General features: G+C 34.9%; 1 protein-coding gene across 1 annotated transcript in view; it reads right to left on the bottom strand.

The window, feature by feature from the left end:
• The window catches only part of ATRNL1 (attractin like 1), a 565,377-nt gene that overhangs the window by 248,885 nt on the left and 290,205 nt on the right, over positions 1-26,287 (bottom strand). Inside the window, exon 25 of the mRNA XM_013948667.2 lies at positions 15,549-15,610. Coding sequence (XP_013804121.2) covers positions 15,549-15,610 — 62 coding nt within the window. The remainder of the gene's footprint in view (positions 1-15,548; positions 15,611-26,287) is intronic.

Raw genomic sequence — 26,287 nt, 5'->3', positions numbered from 1 at the left:
TCACTTCTTAAAATTTGTCTTTGGCTGTCTCCCTTTCTCTAGTCTTCTTTGAAATCAATCACAAGTTGACTGTGAGTTTATATTTGGTGTCTAGGGAAAAGCAGAACAAAGAACCCCTGCTGACCAACAGAATAAATCCCCTTTTGCAGCAACACATTTTCGGTTTTTAAGACCAAAAGCTGCTGACAAATAATATTTCCCAGGAACTATAATATTTCCCACATACTGTACTATCTAGCCAGTAACTGCCACAGATGCTTAGGAGCAAGGTAACAGAGTACTGAAATGTTGCTATACATTAGCACGCTGTGCATGAAGTTAGGGTAGGCTATCTCACTTATCTCCACTATAGTCCTTCCAAATAATAAATTAGGGAAACGTTAGCAACTCTAACAGAATGACAAACTTAAAGCTTCTGGAATTTGTAAAGGCTGAACACATTTGAGAGAGCTGGACAAAGGAAACTGAGAGAGGCTTGCACTGTGCAACAGCCTCATGGCCAGGAATTGAATCCCTTTACAGAAAAAAACCCTCTCTGTCTTTATTAACTTCTTTAATGATTTTCTTGAGCTTCTTGAACACAGAGTTGAGGTTCTGGTTGCAAAACTTGAGCCAAAATTCCTACTTTGCTCTGTACATTAATGGAGGTGGGTCAGACATCTGCTTTTCCTGTCACTAGTCAAAACATGTTGTTACTTCATGTGCAAAGTCAAGACCCGAAACAAGCATTCCACAGACAGACCCATAAAATAATATAAATCATTTGGAAATTAAAGTGGTGATAATGCCCACTGTTTAGTTAACACTTTTATATATCTTTTGCTGGCCAGAAAAAAAATACATGAAATGCTTGACCGTCTTCCTCTGTTTTCTATACAAGCAATCAGGTTTTTTCATGAAAAGCTACAAGGAAAAATCTCTCAAAACATGCTAATGAAGTAAAGAAAGACATGGAAAATAAGTTTTGTCAGACTAACCTGGTTTCAGACTATTGTGAGATAACAGCCTTGGTTTATTCAAGGCAATAAAAATTAAAGCTGACTGCAAAGGATCTCACAATATTGAGAGACTGCGCAATAAAATAAGAGAATGAAATTCAGTGCCAGTGAACTAAAAACAATATGCACAGGAAAAAAAAAAATCGCTAACTATAAATACACAATGATCAGTTCTAAATTAGCAATTACCACTCAAGAAAAGAGTCTTGAAGTCATTGCAGATAGTTCTTTGAACAAAACAGCTCAATGTTTAGTGGCAGTCAAAACAGCAAATAGAATGTTAGGAGAGATTAGAAAAGGAATAAAGAACAAAACAAAAAACAACAGGATGCCAGTGAATAAATCCATGGCATGTCTGTATCTTGAAGACTACCAGAAGGGCCCATCATCTCATCTCAAAAAAGATAAATTGAATTAAATAGGTATAAAGGAGTACAATTGAGATGATTAGGGGAATGGAATGATTGTAGAAATACACTCTTTTTAGTTTTGAAACTATAGGGAGTTGAAGGAAGACACTATGAAGACATAACCTCATAGGAATGAGTGCACAGGGAATAGAGCTTGTCCATACTGAAAAAACAATGAAATATGTGTAGTGTGGATGTCAGGTACTCAGCACCAGCTCTGCAGATCTTCTCCCATTTGTCCACACTGCTTACTAATGGAGACATAGTATAATCATCCAAAGATTACTTTTATAAAGGTATTTGGGTATATAGGAATCTCACTGAGTGCATATTGGTATACATGCACATATTCTAAAAGCTCCTCCTAAGTCTTTTTTGAAAATGGAAGCTGGGCCGTCAAGGAAACTATTGCTCGGTTACTTAGACCTCGCTATGCTGTGTGAGACAATGGTTAAATATCTCTGTAGACCCACAAACAAACAATGCCCCTTGATTTCAGTATTTTTGCCACCAGTATGAAAAGGTACTCTTCACTAGACAGTAACCGAAACAATGATCCTTACAGTGTATTAATGTAATTAATTAACTCCCTTTCATGCTAACTATGGTATTTCTGAAATATGAACCAAAAATAATAGTAATCAGTAAAAAAAAAATCTACAAAAATTGTTGAAAAAAACTTTTTAATGAGGATACATGCAAATGAAGAAAATGAGTCTCTCATGTAAGTTCATGTTTTTAAATTAACATTGTACAAGTCTCCTAACAGATCACATATACTGTTTTCCTAAGAACTGTTTTTTTCTAATGACATATTATTTGTTATCCTTTATTGGCAAATAGAGCATATTTTAATTGATATTTTATAAAGCAAGCACAATACTGAAATAAAAATAATTGAACAATTATTTTTTCTGAAACCATGACTCTGAAAAGCAATTATTGTCACAGCAATTGATTTGTCCCATTGTATTTGACAAGAATATTGTGTTCATGATTATGATGTGATTGATTCAGCCATCCTTACATGTGTTAACTAATATATACATGACAGGCAGCTCCAAAGTTTTCAGCAGGATTATCTGAAGCACAAAGCACTGTAAACAGTATATTAGGAGTCTGATATGTATGAAAGCAGTATAAAATTCTGGATGTTTTTAATGATTAATTCAATTGCTCTGCACACAGGTTTTGCAAATATTCTTATAAATAGGAATATTTCAATGATTAGCGATCCTAAATTATTCTGAAAATGAAGTGTTATGGTTCCAAATTAGAGGTGTGTGAGGCAGAGAGGGAAAGCAGTCCTGGCTAGCAACGGAGTAGGACATACAACTTCCAGTCAACAGTAGTGCAGTGTGTGGGGTCAGGGAAATAAATCTTAGCTGATCCGGGGAAGCTAAGACATTTCAGACAACTGTATTTGTTTCCTGGTTTAAGATAGCTCTTGCTGTCACAGCCGGTGAAACATACCACCTATTAAGACACCATAACCATTTAGGTGATTAAAGAACTTCCTTCTCTTATTTTTGCTAGTAGTGAGAGTTACTCACGAGAAACACTAGTAGTACCAGTGGTTCCATGCACCTACTGTACCCCACATGCCATTTTCTGGAACCAACAGCTAATAGTTGGTCAATCTTTCCCTCTTCAGCAACACAGATTTTACTGTTGTCTATATTTAAATCAGGCAGGACTAACTTCTTCTCTTACATCAGCCTATATCCATCTCCTGCTCAAATCCAGATTCTTCCTGCCCCTATTGTTTTAGTAAATCAGTAGCTCCTGAGCTCCCACTTCCACCAGTTTCCCTATGAAAAAAAGGAGCCTGAAGGAAAGACTTAATTCACCTGTGAACTTCTTATTCCTAAAGTCCTACAAAGGGCTCATGCCCTTTCAACTGCAAATGATCTAAAATGGTATTTAAAACTGCAAGTAACATCAAAATTCATTCAAATGCAAATTTGCATTTATTTATTTATTTATTTATTTGTCTCTCAAGTGGAATTCACAAAAGTTAAGCAACAATCTTCAAGTTCATTTGAAGATCATTACATGAACAATTCTTACCCAGATGTACAGTGCTTATAATGTTATTTTTGGAAGCAAGCCTGAAAACAGATATTTTCCATAAATAAAGCTTATATGAATGTTAAACCTATCTCCATGAAAATCATATAACTCATGAAAAAACATGAAAGTCATATAAACCCATGAAAGTCATATAAGTTGTTCCTAAAACTCACTTCTCATATGTCTGTAACTACCAACTCCATAAAAACAGAACAGTGGAAAAGAAATACATATGACCTTCTGCTACTCTGGTTCTCTCAGGCAGAACCATGTTTGGTAAGAATGCAAGGTAAAGCAGCTCATTGTTAGATTTGTGGAACAGCATCTGCAAAGAGATATAATTCATAAAACTACTGACCAATGCTATAAAAGAAAGGTTTACAAACATTACACCTTAGTTCCTGGCTGAAAAAAATATACACACATATGGGGAATCAGCAGAAAGCACTCTTCTTCAATACATGCAATACTTTTTAACTATGGCAATAGAAAATGTGCATTCCCTTTCTGAAGTTCACACATCAAAGTAACTGCAATGAGCAGCTCTGCTGGTATAGAAAACACTAGAATACATAAAGTTATTCTAAGGTGAGGAAAGGCTGACAGTTTATACAACACAGAATTTCATCTTCCACAGAGTAGATATATATGAAGGTGAAAATTTATTTTCATCTTGTACTACTTATTGACAATGGCACTAAGATTATAAAGGAACTCCTCAGCAGAGATGTTATTCCCTCGTTTTATGAAGAAAAGTACCTGGAAAACAAAGGGCTACTGCAACTTATTTTAAAGAAAACAGCCCTACAAAAATTTCAGACAGAGCCTAGCATTAAAGATATCATATAACTGCATCATTAGACTGTCCACTACAGGAGGTATGCTCAGACATGCACAAAAATTCTTAAGTGATTTTTTCGAAAATGGAGAAGAGAGTGCTTACATTTCATAACTTTGATAAGACAATGACAGAGGAAGAATACACGTGGAAAAACTGAAGCTTAAAAAGAGTCCCTTCTCTAAAACACAGAGATTATTTTGTTCTTCTGGAATTAGCACAGACAGCTCTGGGCAGGTGATACACCTCTTTGGCAGCTGGCCAGGATACAAGCTTAATTCATGACTGGTTATAGGTGATAGTTATCTCATCCATGAGGTGGGACTGATGGAATGTAGGTTTTCTGTGCCAACTATCCTCCATGGGATTGGACTCTACCGGACTCCACAAACACCTGGAAAAACTAAGATCAATAGTGGGGAAGGCTTTAAATAATACTACCTAATCTAGATATCGTAGATATGATCATGAAGCAACTCTAGATTTGGTTCTGGAAAACACTTACTCCTGACTTACAATAGGGAGCATATCGCTCTCGCACAGCCCATTAATGTTCTAAAAAAATTTCTATTATGAGGAGTCAGAAATTTAGGTCTGCAAGCTCTTTTCAATAGCAGGTATAGAAGATACGAAAGTAGATTTCATGCCACCCTGCACACAACTATGAAATTTTTAGAACTCTGTGTCTTTTCTGTAAATCCATGACATATTGGAATCAACAGTACTCTGGTGGTTGTGGAATCTCAAATCCCTTAGCAGTATCTGATCCAAGCATCACTTCTTTTAGCCTATGACCTTTGTAACAGAAATATTTTTTTAAAGTAATCAAGGTAAAGCCCCTTAAAGAAACCATATCATTCAATGGGAAGTTTCTACCCTTCAGTTGGGATTTCCCATCCGTCTGTTGGGAGCAGGCACTAACTGTATGGGTATATGCTCAATCCTCTGAAATGCAAAGTTAAACGATTTATTCCAACTCCACTGAAGAAGCACTAGCTTTTAGGCACTTCCTGAACTACTCTCAGCTGACAGTGATCATGAGATGATATTGCTGGTCCTCTACATCTGGATTCTGTACAAAATTTGTGTTTTTTTTTCTTTTCTCAGGAATTCTTATTAACTAACTGGCAAGTTATCTCTAAGCAACAACAGCTGCCCAGTCAAACAACAACCAAGAAATCTGTGAGGAAATGTGTATTCCAAGCTCTCTACTTCTTCTACCAGATAAGCGTGAATGATCCCAATGGACACTATTTTCTAAAAGATCCCAGAAGTTGCACTGCAGCCGCTTGGACTACATATGTATGACTACTGTGACTCCACTCAAAAAAATTTGCATATATCTGTGTGAAATATATGTGAAAATATCATACATATATCTGTATTTCCAAGTGTACCTCCAGGAGGAGAATGGAGTTATAGAATATGATAATTTGTTTTGCCACTTAAATAAATAGCAATATGAACATTAACAAAAAAATTCCAAGAAAAAATGTAAACTGCATCTAATCAAATACTTCTACCTAGAAGACCTGACGACAGTGCAAACTGTTTTCTCTAATTTTTTAGCTATAATTTGTCCAGGAAGCTTATGATATGAAACTTGGGACACAGGACTCGATATTAAGAGAACTGGAGCTAAAGAAATAATGGAGAACTTAAGTTCTCCGTTATGGAGTCAAACATAGCCTTTTGCACCGAGTGGGGCAGCATTGTATAGGTATTCAGGGACTGATTCATCCAAATACCCACACTTGTTAGCACACTGAATGTCTATGTAAAACACAAATTATAAACAAAGGATTGGATGCACAGGCTGAGACTCTCCAGTTTGGGCCAGCTGTTTTGCGTGCAGAATGGAACGTCTTCTGGAAGCACTTGTAATAGAAGATGCCTGTTGCCTGTAGGGGGCCCCTTGGCCATAGGAAACGTTTCTGATGGGAGCAGCCTCACTGTTTTGAGACTGTTTGGTGTTGGCAGTGCAAAGATGCAGCACTGCAGAGGAGCCAAAATACAGATCATGGACAAATTAAAACCCTGTGCCGTGGAGTTTTCTGAGCGGTTTCCTTAGGACCACTGGATGCTATTGTGGCATAGAACATTTGGCCTGGTCTATAAAAGCTAAGAGAAATATATGGAAGAAAGGGAAATGAGCCTTAAAAATGGAATACTGCTAAAAGCATACACTATAAGAAAGCTCTAGAGGAGTGCATTTAACATGACTATTAAAAATGTAACTGAAATCGTTTGGCTGAGGAAAAAGCACAAAATTAAGTAAAATAATATATTAAGACATCAAAAATGCTTTTAATAAAGCTTTGCAATTTAAGTACTGAATGTGTAACTGACAACACGGTACATAAAAGATTAATGGCAACAAATGTATTTTATATAAAATAAATTTTACTTAAAGTCAGCAACACCAATGAAATATCACCAATATAGTACATAATAGTTAATTAGTAAGAACTGCTTTTCCTTATGGAAATTGCATATTAATATATATAGAATGTAGAAAAGCAACTTAATCCTTTATTTCCCCAGACATAAAATTTTAAAATAGCTTAAAATTATCTCTGACAATTGCCCCAACAAAACCAAGGTTTATTGGGTTTTGCTGTGCAATGAAACACCCAAACTCTTCTTGAACATAAGGAAGAAATAAATGTGTCTGAGCAGGGAATTTGTTATTTGTAGGAAGATGACTACAAAAAATAAGATATTGGTATTTTTTTCAAGCACTTACCTAGGCCTAAATGTTATAGATAATTTAGGATTGCATGTCTCTATTAAATAAAATAATTATTATATTAAACAATTAACAGCATATATAAACTGTATAACAAACATATATAGCATATATATGAATATTTTCTTACATATATAAATGACTCATGTATACATTCATAAATATTAACTATGCCAGCAGCCATACCAGAAGCTAATAAAGTAAAGTACAAATGAATGGTCAATTATATAAACAGCCTCCATATGCAGCTAAGAAGGGAAAACGAATATAGTGCAAGTCAGAAAGCTATTCTGAAGACTAACATACAACATTCTATCTGCCATTAGAATATCAAAGTGAACCATTTAAAGGACCCTGTAATATATTAGGCAATAAAGCTCTAGATGTGACCCTTAACTCTCAGCTGTTCTTCCTTTCACCCCTTTGAAATAGCAAGTAAAGATTTACAATCAAAGAGGCTTAATTTAATATAAACTGAAATTAATCTCCATAGAATAAATAGAACATCACATCCATAGAGTGTGATTATGTTTCTTTCACTCATAGAAAATACTTTTATATTTCATATAATTTTATGGTTTTGCCCTTCCTGGGTGAAATACCCTATATTTCTTCCAATAAGTGCTGTTTTATATGAAAATATCACACCTAAAAAAAAAAAAAGAAATCCATGTCCATTATATTTGAAGACAAATTACGAAATAGAGAATTTCATATTTTTTGCAATAACTTTCAAGAAAAACTAGGAATGGAATAAATTGTTTATATTTAAAAATAGATGTGCTTTCACTTCAGATTTTGAATTGATTCTGCTGATTTATACTAATTATTTGAGACTTTAAATTATGGGGGAAAAACTCTAATTTATTCTAATTACAGCCAATTAGTGTATTTGGGGAAAGAGGACTGCCAACCAAAGCCACATTTCAGCAGCCTTCCAAACTAAAAATTCACATTATTTCAACATTTTTTTTTCTGCTTTTCCATCATTCTTTTCTTTCACTGCACTGCTTCTCTTGTGCGGATGCTACCATTTGCTAACAAATCACAGGGATGTAAAATACATTCAAACAGCCACAAATACATGTTTATTTAATGACAGCATTGTTTAGGGTGTTGGACTTGTATATAATCATGAAGTTCTATAAATTGTTGAAGGACTTTTATGTAATACTTCCGAGAGCTTTTCCAAAGAGGCAAATATATTTGAAGCTGTAAGTGTAAAGAAGTCATAGCTCACACTATTAAAACCCCTATTATCAAGAAAGTCTGCTTAAGGTAGAGCAAAGACTCTTAGATTTCCAGGCTAAAAAAGGATCATTATTTTTCTGTAATCTGACTATATACAGAATACTAAACTCCAGAACCTGATATTTAGAACTTTGGCACAAGACATGTGAGGAAAGCAGTATGATTTTGAAACAGTATTTTCCTAAATTATGACAAAAATATTGAAAACACACAGAAAACAATTATCCTATAGAGCATATTTGGGCTGCATATATAGACTAAATTCAAACATTAAAATATAAACAAATGATTTAACAATTTCTTAATGTATGAGTTTTAGTGCACAACAGAGTTTCCATAATTTTGCTTGCTGTTGATAAAGTGACCTCTCCACCCCTCACAAAACCCAACAACCAAATAATACACAAAAACCACAAAATCTTCCATGAAAAATTCTTCGTTTGGTACAGGGAAATTTTACTGGAATATTTTTATCATTTAAAAAGGTCATTAAATGGATTCCTTTGAATTCAGATTTCTCCTTTCAATAGTAAATAATTAGCTTTAATATTTTAATATATATGAAATCCACAGTAGTTCATGCACTCTAGCATTCTCTTTCCTGTCTTTCCATGGCTTATTACAATCAAATACAAGGTCCCTCAATATTTCTCTACTGCCATAAACAGGTTGCTCATTTCTTTAATGTCACTCATTTCACAGCATGCCATACTGACTGTGTCTGCAAAGACAGACAGGCAGACTGCTTGAGAAAGCAGCTTGTCATTTGCTATAACAGCTACAACCCTCCTATTTCTTACTTCCTTTATCTTCATATTATTTTTTCTTCATCAGCTTTCGCCCCACCTTACACCTGGATACAAACATCTGCAGTTAACTTTGCAACTGGCACATGCACCTATCATAAGAAGGCAGAATTGCTTCTCTTTCGAATTTAAATGACAAAAGCAAAACTTCAGGTCCATTTATCATAGAAGAAAAACCTGCTGTAGGTCTTTTGTTTAAAGTATGGTGGACTGAAGTTTCATTAAAAAAGTGACCAGGATTAAGCATTCTAAGAGACAAACAGCTCGGAGCTCCAACATTGCTTTTAGTTTGAAAATACAATTTGCTAATCAGATTTAACAAAATACAATATAAAATGTAGGGAATCAAAACACAAACACACTATGAATTATCTATGATGCTTCTTACGAAACAAAATACAAAGCATCTGTAAAAAGACACATCCCTGAAAGGAGAACATTACAGAACCATCTCAGAGCAAGGGAGCATACAAAGCTCTTTAAAAAGACTTCAGAAAAGACACACTTTCTTCAGCATTCTTGAGAAATATATTTTGGGTGCCACCTTCAGAGGCCTCTAGGTTGAACACTACTAAATAAGTGGCAGCTTTGACTCCAATGAAATTTCATAAAATCAGAAGAGATCACAGCACGCTTTTGGAATGCTAGGTTACAGGACCTTGCAGACTGAACAGTGGAATTTAAGAATAGCAATTTATTTTCTTTTTCTTTTTTAGAAAAAAAGAATTTTTTCAAATCCTGTATTGGTCACCCAAATTTTATTTGCGCACTGATATGGCACTGCAACTAAATTCAAGCATCATGCTACTACGGAAAAACTAATGAACACACCTTATGGGATACAGAGCTTTATTTACAAACTGTTCTTTCTAATAACTTAGTACATGCATGTATCTCTGTTCTCATTGTACACAAAGCTACTTTAACAGCATGCATTAAGCTTTAATTTAGTTGTCATCAGCACTTACTCTTGTTAGTCTCTATGTCAAATTAACAAATCTGTTAATTCTGAGGGCATTTCTGAACAGTCAGTCTCATACTCAAGCTCCCTCATTCAGCCACAGGAGCAAAAAACAACCCACGAAAGGTAGAACTTCAAATCTATTCTTGATTCCCTCTGCAGTTAAACCAACTACAGAATTTATTTCAGTTTATTTTCAGGTATTTATGGAGTTAGCAAAAACTGGGATTAAATATTTCACCAGGGAGAATGAACAGCTCTCACAGTCTGTATTTGATACATACATGATGTCAGAAATGCAAAATTTTAAATGCACCTACTTAAAGGAAGAAAAAGCCCAAACCTGCTGTATATGAAGCAAGTATAGAGGCCATCTGCAGATATCAAGCTGAGCAAGTAATTTGTACTTTGAGGAACACAGTATACTGAACCCAAAATACTGCAAGTACTAGTACACTCAGATGCACTTTCAAATGACTCAAAAGTTGAATACAGAAAGAAAAACAAGAAAGAAATAATGGAAAATTGTTCTAGTTACCAAGGGATTAAATGACTCATATGATGTTATGAAGGAGCAACCAATCCAGTGGTACTGGGGAAGCTCTTTTGCCTGCAGGTTTATAACAAGTGGCTGTCTTCTCAGGAAATATGAATAAATCAAATAACTCTACAGAGATGAAGAAATGTCCTGATGATTCATGGAAAGGAAGACACAAAGCTATATTCCATAATTCAAAACATAAACATTTTAAGAAAAAAAGAAAACTCAAATCGCTCACTGCATTATAGACATACTCATAGCAGTGGAATTCAAACAACTATTTGCTTTTAAGTGAGGTGAAAACTGTTTAATGCTTCACTAAGTAAAAATCAATTTTATTCTACCCCCAAATGTAAAATCCATTTTGCCAAGATAACTTGATTTTCATGCTACCAGTAAATATTTTAATTTTGATTTATCAGACCTCCGTATTTTCTTAGAATCCAGTCATGGTGGACATGGTCTGATCTTGAAAGATTGCACTTTGTCTTTTTTATGGTGATCAATATTCCATCTTATAAAGCTAAGCATGCTAAAATCTTGCATTAATTTATCGTACTTATTTTTAGCATAAACAAAACCTGCTCCCCCCACCCCAAAGAACACTAGTAAAGAGAACTTGTATGAAGGAATTTGCTTGTTGCACATTTGTGCAAAGAATGGCAGATTCAGGAACACAAGTTCTGATACAACCCTCTGAAATATACCCATCAACTCCATTGTGTGAAATATAATTGGAGCATAATTGTTATGACTTTTTGGCACACACAGTGATCCAGATGAGGCTGACAAATTTAGTTCTTCAGTAGCTGCTGTTTCCTATTGTAACTCATACTACTAATCCTTGTACTAACCTAAACGCCCTTCCCTTCCACCTGCAATGGATTTCGGACATATTTTGAATATTCTTTTCTCTCACTTGTAGTGCACACAGAATGATTTGTCCAAAAGAATGTACACCCAACCCTAAAGGATCATGTTTTTCCTAGAATTTCTAAAAAGTAAAAAAGAAGTATTTTCAAACTTTTAAAGTATCTCTGCTTCTTAATGTCACTCCATTCATCATAAATTGAAAATTCTGTAATTCATAACAGTAAGGAAAAGTGTTATAAAAAAGGCTAAAGTGTACCATGCTAGCCAGTCATAAATACCACCATTTGGCAGCTTCACATGGAGAGTTAAACAAGTGACAAAGGAAGGAATCATTCTGAGAGGAAAAAAATGATGTATGCTGAGAGCGACTGCCCAATTAGTTAGTGGCTTGTTGTATGTATGCATTTGAAATAGGTTTAAAAAAGAGTAGTTATGACAGTAGCACTGGATATCATTACCTATCACAAAAATGGTAATAGTGAACCCTTGTCACCTGCATCAATTTCATGCCTGGAGGAATAGGAGACAAAACTACATTTCTTACCGGAAATCCTGTTTCAGATTCTTAATATACAAAAAAAGTTTCCAAGAAATGCATGAGTACTGTTATAAGTTCCTAACTATAATTTTATTCATGCTAAAAATAGTTATTTGTTAATAGTCTCAAACATCCTAGCTGGTTTGTTGCAGAAAAAAGAATACAATTAGCACATCTACTTATAACCAGTTATAAATAATAAGAATGATAATTAGGACTTACTGTTAACAACACTTTGCATGCTCAAAGTGCTGTAAAAATATTGTTCTTCAATGTGGTATCTAAATATTGCCTCTATCTAATATACTGTAAAACTGAGCAGTACAACTAAAATAGTGTGCCTTCTAATCCATGCCTTGTATTCATGCGTGTTTGATGCAAATGGAATGAAAGGTAAAGGATACACAGATTGAAAACTTTGCTGCAATCTGCCCGGAGTCAATGTCAGAAGCAGGATTAGAACTGAAGAGTTTCTTGGCTCTCAATTCTGGAATTACTCAAGCAAAACAGGAATAATAGAAACTAACAAATATTGAATCTTGTCAAATTTTATGCATGATAAAATATGATGTAAAGAAAAAGTCAATAATGTTTTCAGAAACTAAAGATACTTCATACACCACTATGAAATGCCTAAAACGTCTTGACTACCTACTCAGATACAATAATATATTCATGCAAGATTTGCAAACATGGAACACTATTTCATAACTTAATAGTGTAGAAAAAAAGTCAGGCTTTACCTTATTAAATGTTTTACAGGTCAGAGTAATGTAGGAATAGACTTTATTCTACTATGGGGACTGGATTTCTTCAGTATAAAAAGAAAGATCATTCACATTTGCTGCTTGTGAAATTTTCTAGTGAGATCTTTACTGCTTCAAAGCAGGTGGGAAAAAAAAGGCACACACTTAACTTGTGAGGGCTAAGAAGTATTCAAAGCATCAGCTAGAAAGCATTGACTAAAGCAACACAGATGCCACAGTTTCTATAAGACTGTTAGAAATCTGTTACTACCCTTACCAATCTGTGTTTCTACTTAGAGAAAAGGTCACTGAAAGTACAGAAAAAGAATGAAAGTAAATACTCTTTCAATACTATGAATATCATCGTCTGGATAATACCTGTGCCCCCCAAATCTTGAGATGCTCAGCCAGACATCTAGTTCCCACCCAAAACACCCTCACAAGACGGGCAGGTGCTGAACTGCCCCTTGCAGTGTTCAATCCCACGGAGGCCTGGTCACACCTAAGCACACAGAAATGTTGCCAAAGAAAACTCTTCCTTTTTATCTACTGTTTGATAACCCGGGAGCAACAGCACTTACATAGGGAGAGAAATCAAGCAAAAGAGAACAGAAATCGGTCTCTTTTCTCCAAGATGAACGCTCAGGAGGCTGTTGCCTGCTCAGACTGGTCAGTCTGTTTTTTCACCCACACGCATGGGCACATAGATAAAAGATTTTGTTTACATCTTAATACAGAACATAGCTCAAAGACATTTGAGAGTTCTAGAAAGCACAATTCAGTTCTTAAAATACCCTTTTTGCTGTTATTCTAGTTTACTACTTGCTTACTCTTTCAGTGTTGTGAATACCCAAAAGAGACTCCTGATTAAACTGGTTACCAAGTGATATGCAGCTTTGGAAGACCATAACTGTCACACATTATACTCTAAAAGAGAGACGTTTCTGAATGATATTTCAACTTTTTTCATTCATTTGTAGTTTACCATACGACCTTACATAAAGATTTGGAAATATATTTTGATCAACATTGTATTTATCACTGTAACTATCAAACAGAAGAATCAAACCTTAGCTGAATTTGCGTCTGTCTCTGGAGGATGCTCTGCCACTAAATTTCACAGTCTTTTGTACCTCGCTGGGATTACTGCAATGCACTAGTCACAGCATTTCCTGTTTTCTTTAAAAACTCTTATATACCTATATACATTACATATTTCTGCAACTGGATTCCTAAGGTTGTTTTTAAATTTTATGCTGCAGACAGCTGCAAGCCCCTCTTCGTAAGCTGACTGTTGAAAGCCTTGGTAGGACAATTATATTAGGGCTGAGTCCAAGCTAGCGGTTCGCTAGCTGACAGGTAGTATACCCGTTCTCTCAGTAAGGGGTGTAACATTGGCCTTGGCTTCCACTTCGCTTAGAGTACAGGCAGAGCGATCTCTGTTTTCATCAGGATCACAGCGAGCTTGCATTTGCCTGGAACAAACCATACCAGACACAGCCTCACACCAGGAAAGCTAATGCAATACAACTACAGCGGTGACTTCACCATCACAGACCCTATAATTGAATGCAATTGTTCAGCTTTCCCAAGCCAGCCTTAGCGCGCAGGGCAGAAATGAATCACTTACTCATCTACCTCTGCTACTTGTTGCAGCATCCCTCTGCTCTAACGTACTTGGACAAACTTCTTCATCTTCCATGATAAAAGTTTGTCTTCTTAAGGTTCACTTGAACATCCTCATTTTTTGGATCTTCCTGATTTCCCAGAAAAACAAACAAACTGACCTCTAGGCAACCAGTATTTTATTGTTCTGCGTGTGGCAAAAAAGTAATAGGCTTTTTTGCATAAGCTGCTAGACTGTTCTCCATTAGCCAATGTGAGGAAGGTGAGGTAGACTTCAAGGCCCATTCATTTCTGCCCCCTTTTAGGTGCCATTAATTAAGAGAACTGGATCTGTTTACAGCTTTGATCCTTCGAGTACAGTTCCTCAGAGCATAGCGATTAAAACAGACAGAAAAGTTCTACTGTGAATTTATTGTGAAATAAATGCATGGCAATTCTAGAAATCCAGAAAGTCTGACGAACAGTAAGTCTGTCACTGTTCACATTTTGCACATACGTCATGGTTATCGACGAATATCTTTATAGCAAGATTTCAAAGCACTGTAGCTAATGCATGTATATTAAAGTTTGTGACATTTTATAAGACAGCTGAACTTTTAAGAAGTTTTTCAGTGGAACTTTGTTCAGATGCTAGAATAGTTGTCCATTTACAGATCAAGAAAATTCCTGCACTGCTGCCACAACCAAATCTCATGCATCACTTTTATCTTTCGCAATTCATCTCTAACTCATGAAAGCATTAGTAATGATTTTTTGTGCTTTATTAAAAAAATAAAGTTAATAAGCCATTGAACAGAAACATCATTTATAATAATTCTGTAAAATAGTTCACTAAAAATTGTCGCACATTACTTGAGTTTTAATCAGTATAGCTTTCCTCTTAATCACTGTAATATAAAGCACACATCTGACTAAGGTTTGTGCATTAAATGAAGTGAAGATTGTGCCACTGAATATATCAAAAGCCAAGAACCACTTGTAGTAAAGTACTGGATCCTCCATTGGTACAAATTAGTGAACATCATAGTTTAAAGACTTCCTTTCAGGGATTTCTTAAGATTAGGGAGCTGGAGAAGATATCAGTTTGACGGGATAAAATTAGCATGGATTCTGTCAGAAGGCAGAAAAAGCAATTTACCTGAAGAAGGTGACAAAGAACTGCACGAGATCCATGATAGTATTGTGCTGTGAGAAGGCAATCTGCAAATAAAATAAAAGTAAATTACAATATTTTCAGAATCAACAATTGCTTTTAGGCTGGGGCTTAATGGCTCTATGGACGACCAGTTTCAAGTGTATTTCAGTCTAGCGTGCACACCCCTGCTTTTTTAGTGAGATGAGTAAGTAACTTCTGTGTCTTTGTGTTAAAATACAAACAATGGAATATAGTCCTTCTATTTCAGGAAAGTTAATAGAAATATCTACATAAAATTATTGTTTGATATAAATAAAACCAAGAACATTCAAAATATTTATAAACCATATTGATATAAACCTTTTTTATAATTTCCTCAATGTATTTTAGCTATCACCATTTTCCATCATACTTACAATATTGAGACAAGATTTTAAAAATGACAAAAAAAGCATTTTGTGCTTAAAATTAATACATTTAAAATATTTTAACTGCATAATTTTAAAGTGAATACATGAATTAAAAGTTGGATAAATCTGGTGCAGAGCAAAACAAACTATTTCAAAGCATATTACTTTAAGGACAAAATAAACAAATTTTTTTAGATTACATTTTTAAAATCTCACCAGAACATGCATTAGTTCAGCTCTTTACTAAAATTTTTCACAAAGATGTAATAATTATCTCTAAGACAGCATACACACACAGACACACACTCTCACTTGCATGGAATAGAACTTATAATTACTTTTAAACTAATGTTAAGGACTGTACTTGATATTTAAGTTATTTCTGTAAATATCCCTAAGTCCCTGTCTTGTTCAGTGTTCACAATGTATAATTATCAAAATGAAGATATAGAGAATTTTCTACTTTGATTTGCACAAAGTGTTTATCTAACTATATTCCTGGTCTATCCAAATAATTGTTGTTTTTATAGATCTTTGTGCATTTAAGATCTGATTGTGACTAGTCATTACACCCAATCACTCTGATTCCCCTTCACGGTTTATTTGTGAACTTTCAAAACGATAACTCATGATACTCAGGAATTCTTTTTAGGGGAAAACTATAATGTAAACTTTAATTTTGTAATGGTGTTACTGTGCCTTGTGCCAGCTAAACACAGCCAAACCATAGGTCAGAATATTACTTAGTCTAAGCAAGGAACAGCATGAAAGTTGCATCATACCCGGAATAAGCACAGAGGGCACCACCATGCAAATGCATCTCTAAAATGTACTTTCTGTTTTCTCTTCACTATGTTACTATTGCAAGTAACATAATTCTAGAATTCAAAGCCCAGAAAGCAGATATTTCAAACTTCCCAGGCCATAACACCAAGAAAAGTACTAGATAAATGAATCGGAGTATGATTTAGTGTAGTAAACTCCTTGAGATAAACTCTCCTCCCATTACCAGCAAAATCTCATCAAAGTGCTATCATCTCCTCTCTGGAGGGAGAAGGTGCATGTGCCTAACTGAAGTAGGTTGCAGTGTTTGGATTAGGGCAAAAGCTACATTCTGGCCTGGGAGCCTGTAGAAAGAAAAGAAGCTGAAGCCCATGCAGGATGAAGCAGGAGAGAGAAAGAACTCTCTCGGACTCACTATGCAAGTTTAATCGACAAATGTTTTCACATTCATTCAATGCAAGAAGTTTGAAATTCTCAAAAACTTTAACTTAAGTTACTGTCATGATGAATACTGTATCAAAATTAGAGACAGTAGAGAGTAAAAATAAGAAAAATCGGGGAGAAATTACAGGGCGGGCTAAACTGGCAAAATATCTGCTAATACCAAAGTAACCTTTACAAAGAAAAGGATAAAACCTGAATAAAAATCTGAAGAGTTATTTGGCCCAATATGAAGTGCATCCCAAATATAAACAATTCTTTAAGAATAGCTTCAGTGAAAAACAAAAAGATCAAACTGCACTTTAAATGAAGGCAGGATTCCCTTCAAATAATATTTAGCATTCAAAATAACTGCTGGCTTTTCCAGAACATTTGTTACAAATATCATTTTCAGAAGATGAATTAATACGAACAGACATAACATAAGGCATTTTCAACAGAGTTCATCTTTGATGACACGACTAAGGTGCTTTTGTTGAAGAAACATTTACATTTTGCATTATTGCAATTATTTTCATTTAGGATGTTAGCATCAATTGAAAGAATCCTTCAGTCTAGAAACAACAGTTGTCAAGGAAAAGTCCTGCAATCAAAAATCGCAATCTGAATATAAATCATAACCATATAAGGAAAATTTTACATCAAATCTTTCTAAGAATGCTTAGTGCCTTTATTTCTCTTTTTACCCACCCAGTAAATGTGAAGTAAGCAGATTTACAACAATTTAATGATTTTATGTGACTATTAATGATTAAATATACAATTTGCACATCTCTAAGTTCAAGATGGGATAGATGCTTTTTACAGACACAGTCACAAAAGGAACATAACTTCATGATTTTATGTCTTATACCTGTAAAACTTCTATCATTCAAATCACAGAAAAACTACTCAAGCAAATTAGGAATTGCAATGTTCTTTTGCTGCAGTTATGTCTGCACATCAATATAAGAACTTCTGTAAGAATTATTTCATTTGGTTGTACAAGATATTCTTAGATAATATTCATACTTTGTAGCAATGCCATCATAAAGACAAGGAAAATATAAAGTTCTATTTCAGAAGTAATTTTAAAATGTATCAGATACTATCTTCTAGTGATTCCTAGTCCGTGTTTAACAAATGAACTACAGTATTTTCGGAATAAACAGTACTGTGCATCTTGGACTAATTTCAAAACAGAACATTAACAACAAAATTATACATATTTTAATTATGAGTTGTCATGCAGGTGCAAGTAAAAGTCACAAATCTAAGCCGGCCCAAAGAGCCATAATTCTAGATTTTCATCGAGATATGAATACTATTATCTTTTTTCTTGTGATGACATAGAGACAAGACAAATAAAATTTGTTCTACCCAGGTATTAACTTTTGACATAAAATAAAGATATTAGAGATGAACAGCTCTTTTGTTCATTTGTAGTTTGCAACATATTATGTCTAAGTAGCTTTCACTTCTGCCAAAATGTCTAATAAGCCTGTGGGTGCCACAAATATTATTTCTATCTTGTCTTACAAATACAAATGAGGATCCAGACAAAGTCACATAGTATAAACTATTCTCTTAGACAAGAAATTTCAATTCTAAATCATATCTCTGTCATTTCCTGTATAATAGAATTACCAAGTGGCATACAGTAAATATTCATCTATGCCAGACAAGAGCCTCTATCTATGAGTCAACACACAGAATTTCAAGGATAAAATTAGCTCCCTAGAAAAAATGGGGAACAACTACATCTCTGCTTTAAACAGCCTAGCACCAAAAAATGGAAGTACGATTACTTATAGTACTATAATACATTACTCACAATATGATTTCAGGTGTAGATGCTAATATTTGCATTCATCAGTATTAGACTTTTAAAAGAGAAGTTAGAACTGATAGATATGGCAGATATAGATGTGGCTATAGATACAGATACATTTAGCTAACTGTCCTTTGCAATCTATTGCACTCTTTGAAGGAAGGTTATAGATAGCTATCTGTCATAAATGTTATTGAACAGTTTCCTCACCCATAGAGAAACTACTAGAAAAACTCCCATCAACTACAACAGTTCAAGTTCGTTTCCTTGTTTGACCAGGGTTAAAAGCTTTCAGTGGTGGAGACTCGTGGCTCAGTCACTGGTGATGACATCATGAGCCAATACTGTTATAGACCAATTGTTGTTTTGCAACATGACTTATGAGGTTTTGCTGAAAACTACCAGATACTTATTTTTCTTAAATCCTTTGCTACTGAGTGCAAAGAAAAATACAGAAATTAAGCATACTTTTTAAGGTAAATTAGAATTTACCATTTTCACAATAAAGAGGTCCAAAACTGTACCCCAAATATCACAGAACCACATTCAGAGAGCTTCAAGATATGCAACAAAATCATTAATATGATTTTGCAACACTAGCTCAATTTTATTTTCCTTATCAACTACTTCTATTATTGGAATATCCCCTGAACACAAATAATGCCACGTGACTTGTACCTGACCAAACATTCTGTCATTTGCTGCTTAAAAATAAACCCCCACTAATAGCTGATTATTACATCATCAAACTATAATGAATATGCTGAAAAAAAAATTACAGTGCTTATAAATTCCTAGCTTTCCTACTCCAGCAGGGCAAAGTTCAAACTCAACACCTGGTTCACAACAAACAAAGTTGTGTGGGCTTTCCTCATAGGTTTGAGGGGAAAAAAGTGTGACACAGCTTCATCAAGAATGAAAGTTGCCCTCGTACCTTGAACAGTCTGCCATGAACAAATATGAATTTTTGTAGGGTAGTTCGGAAAGTTCTAACGGTAGCAATACTCCAGTTATGAGGATCTATTTTAAAGTGACAGAGTTGTAGGCATCAATATCTTTACAAGATAAAAAGGAGTCAAGTTCTTGAGCATGCAAGCTCTTCTTGATGCACAGAATTGAAGGGGTGGACTTCAAAGCAAAATAGTATTTGGGAAGATTGCTCAGAGTTTAAGCAAATATGTAAATTAGATCCTATCAAAGACTGTTTTCTTGTGTGGAGTAGAGGGGATAATAGGTGAAGGAAGGAGAAGAGATGATAAGGTAGGTAAGGTGCAAGGAAAAGAGAGATGGATAGTTTACAACCTGTGAAACAGGAAAAGATAAGTGTGTGCAAGGAAATTATAAAATGCCATAAAACTGGTATGTCTACTAAAGTCACAGATTTTCATATCCAGTAAAGTTATGAATTTAGTCTCAAGGTTCATCTTGAAGGTGAAGGAATTTTGTAGGTAACTTCTGAGGATAGGGTCTGAGAGGTAAGAACTGAAGTGCCTGCTTTATGAAAAATGCTCTATAATTAAACGCTGTGCAATTGCTTTCAATTTAGATTTAGCTTTGAAGTCTGATGCTTCTGTAACAGACATGAAGAAAGGCTTGTGTGTCTGAAAGCTTGTCTAACTTTTCCAGTTATCCAGCTAGCTTAATAAAAGATACAAACCTCTACCTACTACCCTCATCTTGACATTTTAACTTTAAGCATATTGTTATCAGATATGCTTTTTCTATCAATATTTCTGCCTGGGTTTTTACCTGGATCATGAATTAAAATTCTCAAATTTTAATTTTCATGTACAGTCTTACAGTGCACTACACTTGTATTCCATTAAATCACAGCAATACCAAATGTATATACAGAATAAAAGTAGATACATTCTGAAATTCACAGTCATAAAAGCTCAAAGATAGTGTAAAGAGCTTACAAAGGAAGATGTGTTTTATATATGTTACAGTTCATAGTCTTAAAAGATAGAAAGCTACATGAAGAAAAAGCCGATGGGCAATGACTGAGCTGTGGTGATTGTTTCAACAAGCACCACTGATGTGGCTGTCTTTTTTCTCTGCCAGGTTCAGGCCTTTGAAAAAAGCTGGATGTTTTTAAAGAACCCTTAGGAAGCCCTTAGGAACTTTACATCAGGTGAACATAATTGGAGAACAAGGCATTGTGATCCCTGATATGCGGCTTAGAGGAGGATTCAAGAGCCCACTATCTTGGAGCTGTGCCCTGCTGGGGATATCTGGTGGAGAATGATGGAGATTATTTATTTCTTTGGAGTTCTCCGAGTTGTGCAAAAATAGCAGAATATGCCAGAGAGCACTGCATATGAGGATGCTTCACAACTAACATTTTACTGTATGGCATTTCTTAATTTTTACAGAGTTTTGGTTATGTGCTTGATGTAGGAAACACACTTTACACTGAGTAATGATGTTTGGAATATGGCTGTTGAAATAGGAACAACTTTTGAACATGTTATTTTTTCAACCTCTAAACGTTAATGACTGTGGAAATACATTTTTTTCCCCTGCTCTAAACAGTTCATATGGCATTCACCTTGATCATTGTAAGGAGCAATACTACAGTCCCACAAAACAACAGGTCAAGATCTGTTCCGCCCCTCCCCCCATTTTTTAAATTATGTCATAATAATTAATAATGAATTATGTCATAATATAAATGAGACATATCTTGAAAGTCTAACTTAGGCACACCTTCCACATGGAAATAAGTTTGGCCTTGGAAAACAAGAATTTTGTGTTTTAGTCTGAAAAATATAGGTGAACAAGTATCAAGAAACTGCCTGTGCAATTCTAATTGGAAACCAATATAGCAAAAGGAAAAAAGAAAGGAAAAATTAGGCACAACAACAGGAGTGCACTAAACCAAAATTCCACATTTGTGGTAGATATGAACCCAATATATGGAATGGTTCATATATTCAAGTAATGTATACAAAGCAATTTTGATCTATGCTCCATTTCAAATCAGTTTGGATTAACCACTAATGTAAGCTTCTACCTGCTCAGGCTCTGAGACAATGAACAAATTTTACTTTTCAACTTCCATTAATAAAATACTTTCACCTTCCACTGTTAATAAATTAAGAGTGAGCAAATAAAATAAACTAAAATAAATACACACTAAAACTTTGGTAGATGGTCTCACTACTAAACCTCGAAACATAGTATGAAAAGGTCAAAGGTAACCCAAAGTAAACTGCCTGGAGTGTGTTGATATGGATACTTAAACCCTAGAAAATTATAACTTCCTTTGGTATCATGAAAACTGTACTTGAATTCCTTCCTGGATAAAATTATTATACACAGGTACGATATATATTCTAAAGCAGAAGAAGAAATAAGAAAAGCAGAAATAATAAAAAGCAGAAAATAATTGTGTGGATGAGAACATTTTTTGTGTATAAAGTTTTTAGCAGGAAAGATGTGAAAGACCAAATACTGTGATAATTTGGAAACAGGACATTGACAATTTTAGATATGTAATGATATCTTTCATTTATTATTTGTTGTATGAAATGAAGCTTAGATGCAGAATATGCAGAAATATGACTGCAGAAATCCAAGTATACTGTTTTTAAAGACATTATGCTGTATTATATAAAATTGGGTGAAAAAAAACTCTATGATATCTTTAAACTTAGTAAGTACATGGTTAGTTATGGGATTTATGACTGCAATCTTTTGTTTAAATATAACTACATTTATGTGTTTATTTTTTAGAAAGAGAAGAATGGTAATGATTGGGTTTTTTTCACATTGGAATTTGAATATGAACAAGAAAAGTACCTACATCAATGAAAGGTAGATGGTAGGAAACTCTGGCCTTTTTCACGATAGAAATATTCAACATATTGAACACAAAATGCATTTGCTTTTCCTTTGGACAACAAAAATTCCTACAGAATGTGGTAATAAAAGGACAAATTTACTACCAGTGAATTCAAGTGATTTTTGTATGGTCCAGAAAAACATTAACCACTTTAATATGGAGACTAAAAATGCCACACACATTCATTCTAAATAATGGCTTTTTTAGAACTTGAGAAAGACGTTTGAAAGAATAAGTCTCCTAATTATTCCATGTAGAAATTAAGAGTCTGGTAAAAATAATCAGCTAGTTGTTTATAATAATCAGCAGAGACAGAAAGACACTTCAGAGGTGAGTGACTCTAAAATAGACGTCTAACAGTACGTGTGACCATTTCTCTCAGTTGACTACATAGGGAGTCTATGATTAGCTTAGACTAATCTAATGTTAAACTTAGAACATATCAATAATGTTAGGTGAGATATATTTTAGCCATAATTTCTGAGTACCAATCATATATTTCTCCAAAATAACATAATGCTAAAATAGGAAAAAGAAATATTTACTCTTCCTGGGTTGAAATGATCAGAACAGCAATATGGAGTTAAGTGCCTGCTGACAGACTCCTCCTGCTTTCCACTGTACTGATGCCAATAAAAAATGTGGTCCAATGTACTGTGTTGACAAACAATCTTCCCAGAAGATGACAATTAGTTACAGTAAAACTGTCATACTGATAGCATAACTTGAGCAATAAAAATAATTTCAAGAAAAGCAGACTCAAGATCAAAGTCTTCACATTAAGATTTGATAAACAGCTTCTAGAGAGTAGTTTGGCATGCTGAAGTCCTGTCTTTTATGATGGCATACACTAGATTATCCAAACACCCACCCCTTTCTTTCTCAAACAATATAATAATTACAGGATATTATTTCCACTATTCCAAATCATGAAGGGTTGGAAAACAACCTAGGTTTGTCTTCAAGTGGGATGAATGACATTCTTAATGAAGGATTTTACAGCTGAATTTTTTTCTGCCCTGCACTTTGCCTATTAAAATTGATATGCATACACTCCCATTTATTTTACTCTTATATTTAAGTTTGCACATGTGTACACACACGTACAAATACTTACCACACACAGAAATACTCAGTTAATAACATCCAAGAAGTGAAGGAGAAAAATTGGGGGAAAAAATGTTTTCTAATTTACAGCTTAGTGCAGTATGTAAAATATCTTTGTAATGATTAATGCAGACATTATTAAAAATTTAAATATTGAGTATTTAAGTCAAGGAGAGAGTGAAAGAAATTGAAAAGTCATAGACAGGGGAGAAAAGACATGTTTCAAACTTAAATAAAAAAAAGATCAAAAGTAATTGAAGTGAAGACCTACAGTATCAGAAAGTTATTTTAGAAATAAATCTTTGCAGGATTAGGTTTCCCACCAACACAATGTGAAACAGCACATCACTAGACAACACCTTCAGGTACTCTAGTGTTTAAAAGCCTAGGTTAGATTAAATGGGCAGGTAGGAAAATTAAATATAGAAGCACAGGGAATGGACTCAGGGAATCTGTCAGGCAGAGTGAAACAAATACAAGAATAGTTTTGAATATGTTAAAACCTAAATTCTAATACATAGAGAAAGCCAGAAGCATTGAATGATTATATGATCTTGGTGATCAAACTAAATTTAAAAGCATTTTTTCCATTTGCTGGAATTTGATTTCTCTCACTTTTCAGGTTTCAGCAATTGGATCTTGTTATGACTTAGATAAATTAAACCCGACAACTATCATCACAGAATCATAGAAATGTTAATTGGAAGGAACATCTGGAGTTCATGCTGTTCATCTTCCCTTTGATGTGGTCCACTTCAAAGCAGGACCACTGTCAACACTAGATCAGCAATAGCTTTTTCTCAAAAGGTCTTGAAGAACTCCAAGGACGGGGATTCCACAGCCATTATGGGTAACTTGTTTCAATGCCTCATTACTAGCATAATGAAGTTCTTCCTAACGTCCAGGCTGAATCTCCCAAGCTGTGACCTCTTCCCCTTTTTTTGTCACCTGCTACTACAGAGACTAGTTTAGCTCCATCATCTCTGTAACTTCCCCAGAAGTAGCTGTAGTCTACTACTGGAGTCTCTTTGCCAGGTTGAAAAAGCCCAAGGCACTGTCTCAACCTAGGCTGTGTGCTCCAGGCCCCTAACCTTTTTTGTGGTGCTTCTCCTGCACCCTCTCCAGCTTCTCAATACCCTTTTGAACTGGGACACCAAAAATTGTACACTGCATTAAACATGCAGCCTCACCATTGCTGAGTAGAAGGGAATAATGTCCTCTTAATGAGGCCCCATACATGGTTTTTGCTTTATCTGGAATGAGAGCATATTAGCTCATGTTGGCATTGGATAATTCCACCCTGGTCAAGGGCTTTGCTCTTCTCCTTGGCAAACTTCACGAGGATTCAGTTAGCCCAATCTTCAAGTTTCCTAACATCCACCATTGTTCTTCAAAAAGCAATCTCTAATCAAATTCAGTGCAGTAGTACCTTCATTCCCATCTAGCCTGATCAACAGGCTTGCAAAATATCAGAAATTCCCGCCCATAGTACAGAATCCTATTAAAACAACTTGTAGATTAATATGGCTCTAGAATACCATCATAAGGTATAAGTCAAAACAGTAAACTATATTTATTTAAAAAATAAATATGTGATCCCCAACTTTATACATGATTGATGATTCTGCACAAACCATTTGCCCATACAGATTAATTTCACCCCTCAAAGTGCTCTCTGTTTCTGAGATCAAAATGGTGCAACAGAAAATATTGCATAAAAATCAGTAACATGACTCTCTTAAAAACACAGCAAAACTGAAATGCTATCTCATTAAGGCAAACAGGTCACTTCACAGCAGTTATCGTATAGGGCAGAGGGCAGCTCAGCATTTTTTCCTACACTAAGAGTTAAATAAATCTCTGAAACCCAAGAAATACAAAGTTTTTGTACACACCAGTCAGCAGTACAAGATCTCAGCTCTCTCACAAACATCACACAGAGCACTGCAAGTACAGCTAGAAAAAACACAAAACTATCTTCTTAGCTAGGGCAGAAGTTTCTGTTAGGGAGGCTAACACAAATATCTGGCATTCCCAAGTTGCACTTAGCCACTTCACCTACACTTGATATATCAACACGGAACTGCCTAAAATCACCATTCACTAACCCTTGACCTCTGCAACATCATCTTCATTTACCACCATCCCAGCCTACAGCATAGGCGAATCCAGAATACTGCCGAGTCTCTGACAAGAAGAGTCTACCGCATTCCTTAGTTGGCCCAACAGTCTATTGTGTCCTTAGCTGGCCCAATTCACAGAAGTTAGTACTGAAGGCAATCGTCTACATTGCTTCTGAATGGAAACGCTCACAGACTGAGCAGAGGCAACCTGTGAAAAGAGT

Source organism: Apteryx mantelli, chromosome 7 (assembly GCF_036417845.1).
Source record: "Apteryx mantelli isolate bAptMan1 chromosome 7, bAptMan1.hap1, whole genome shotgun sequence".
Taxonomy (NCBI): domain Eukaryota; kingdom Metazoa; phylum Chordata; class Aves; order Apterygiformes; family Apterygidae; genus Apteryx; species Apteryx mantelli.
This window is presented reverse-complemented; position numbering and strand designations above follow the sequence as displayed.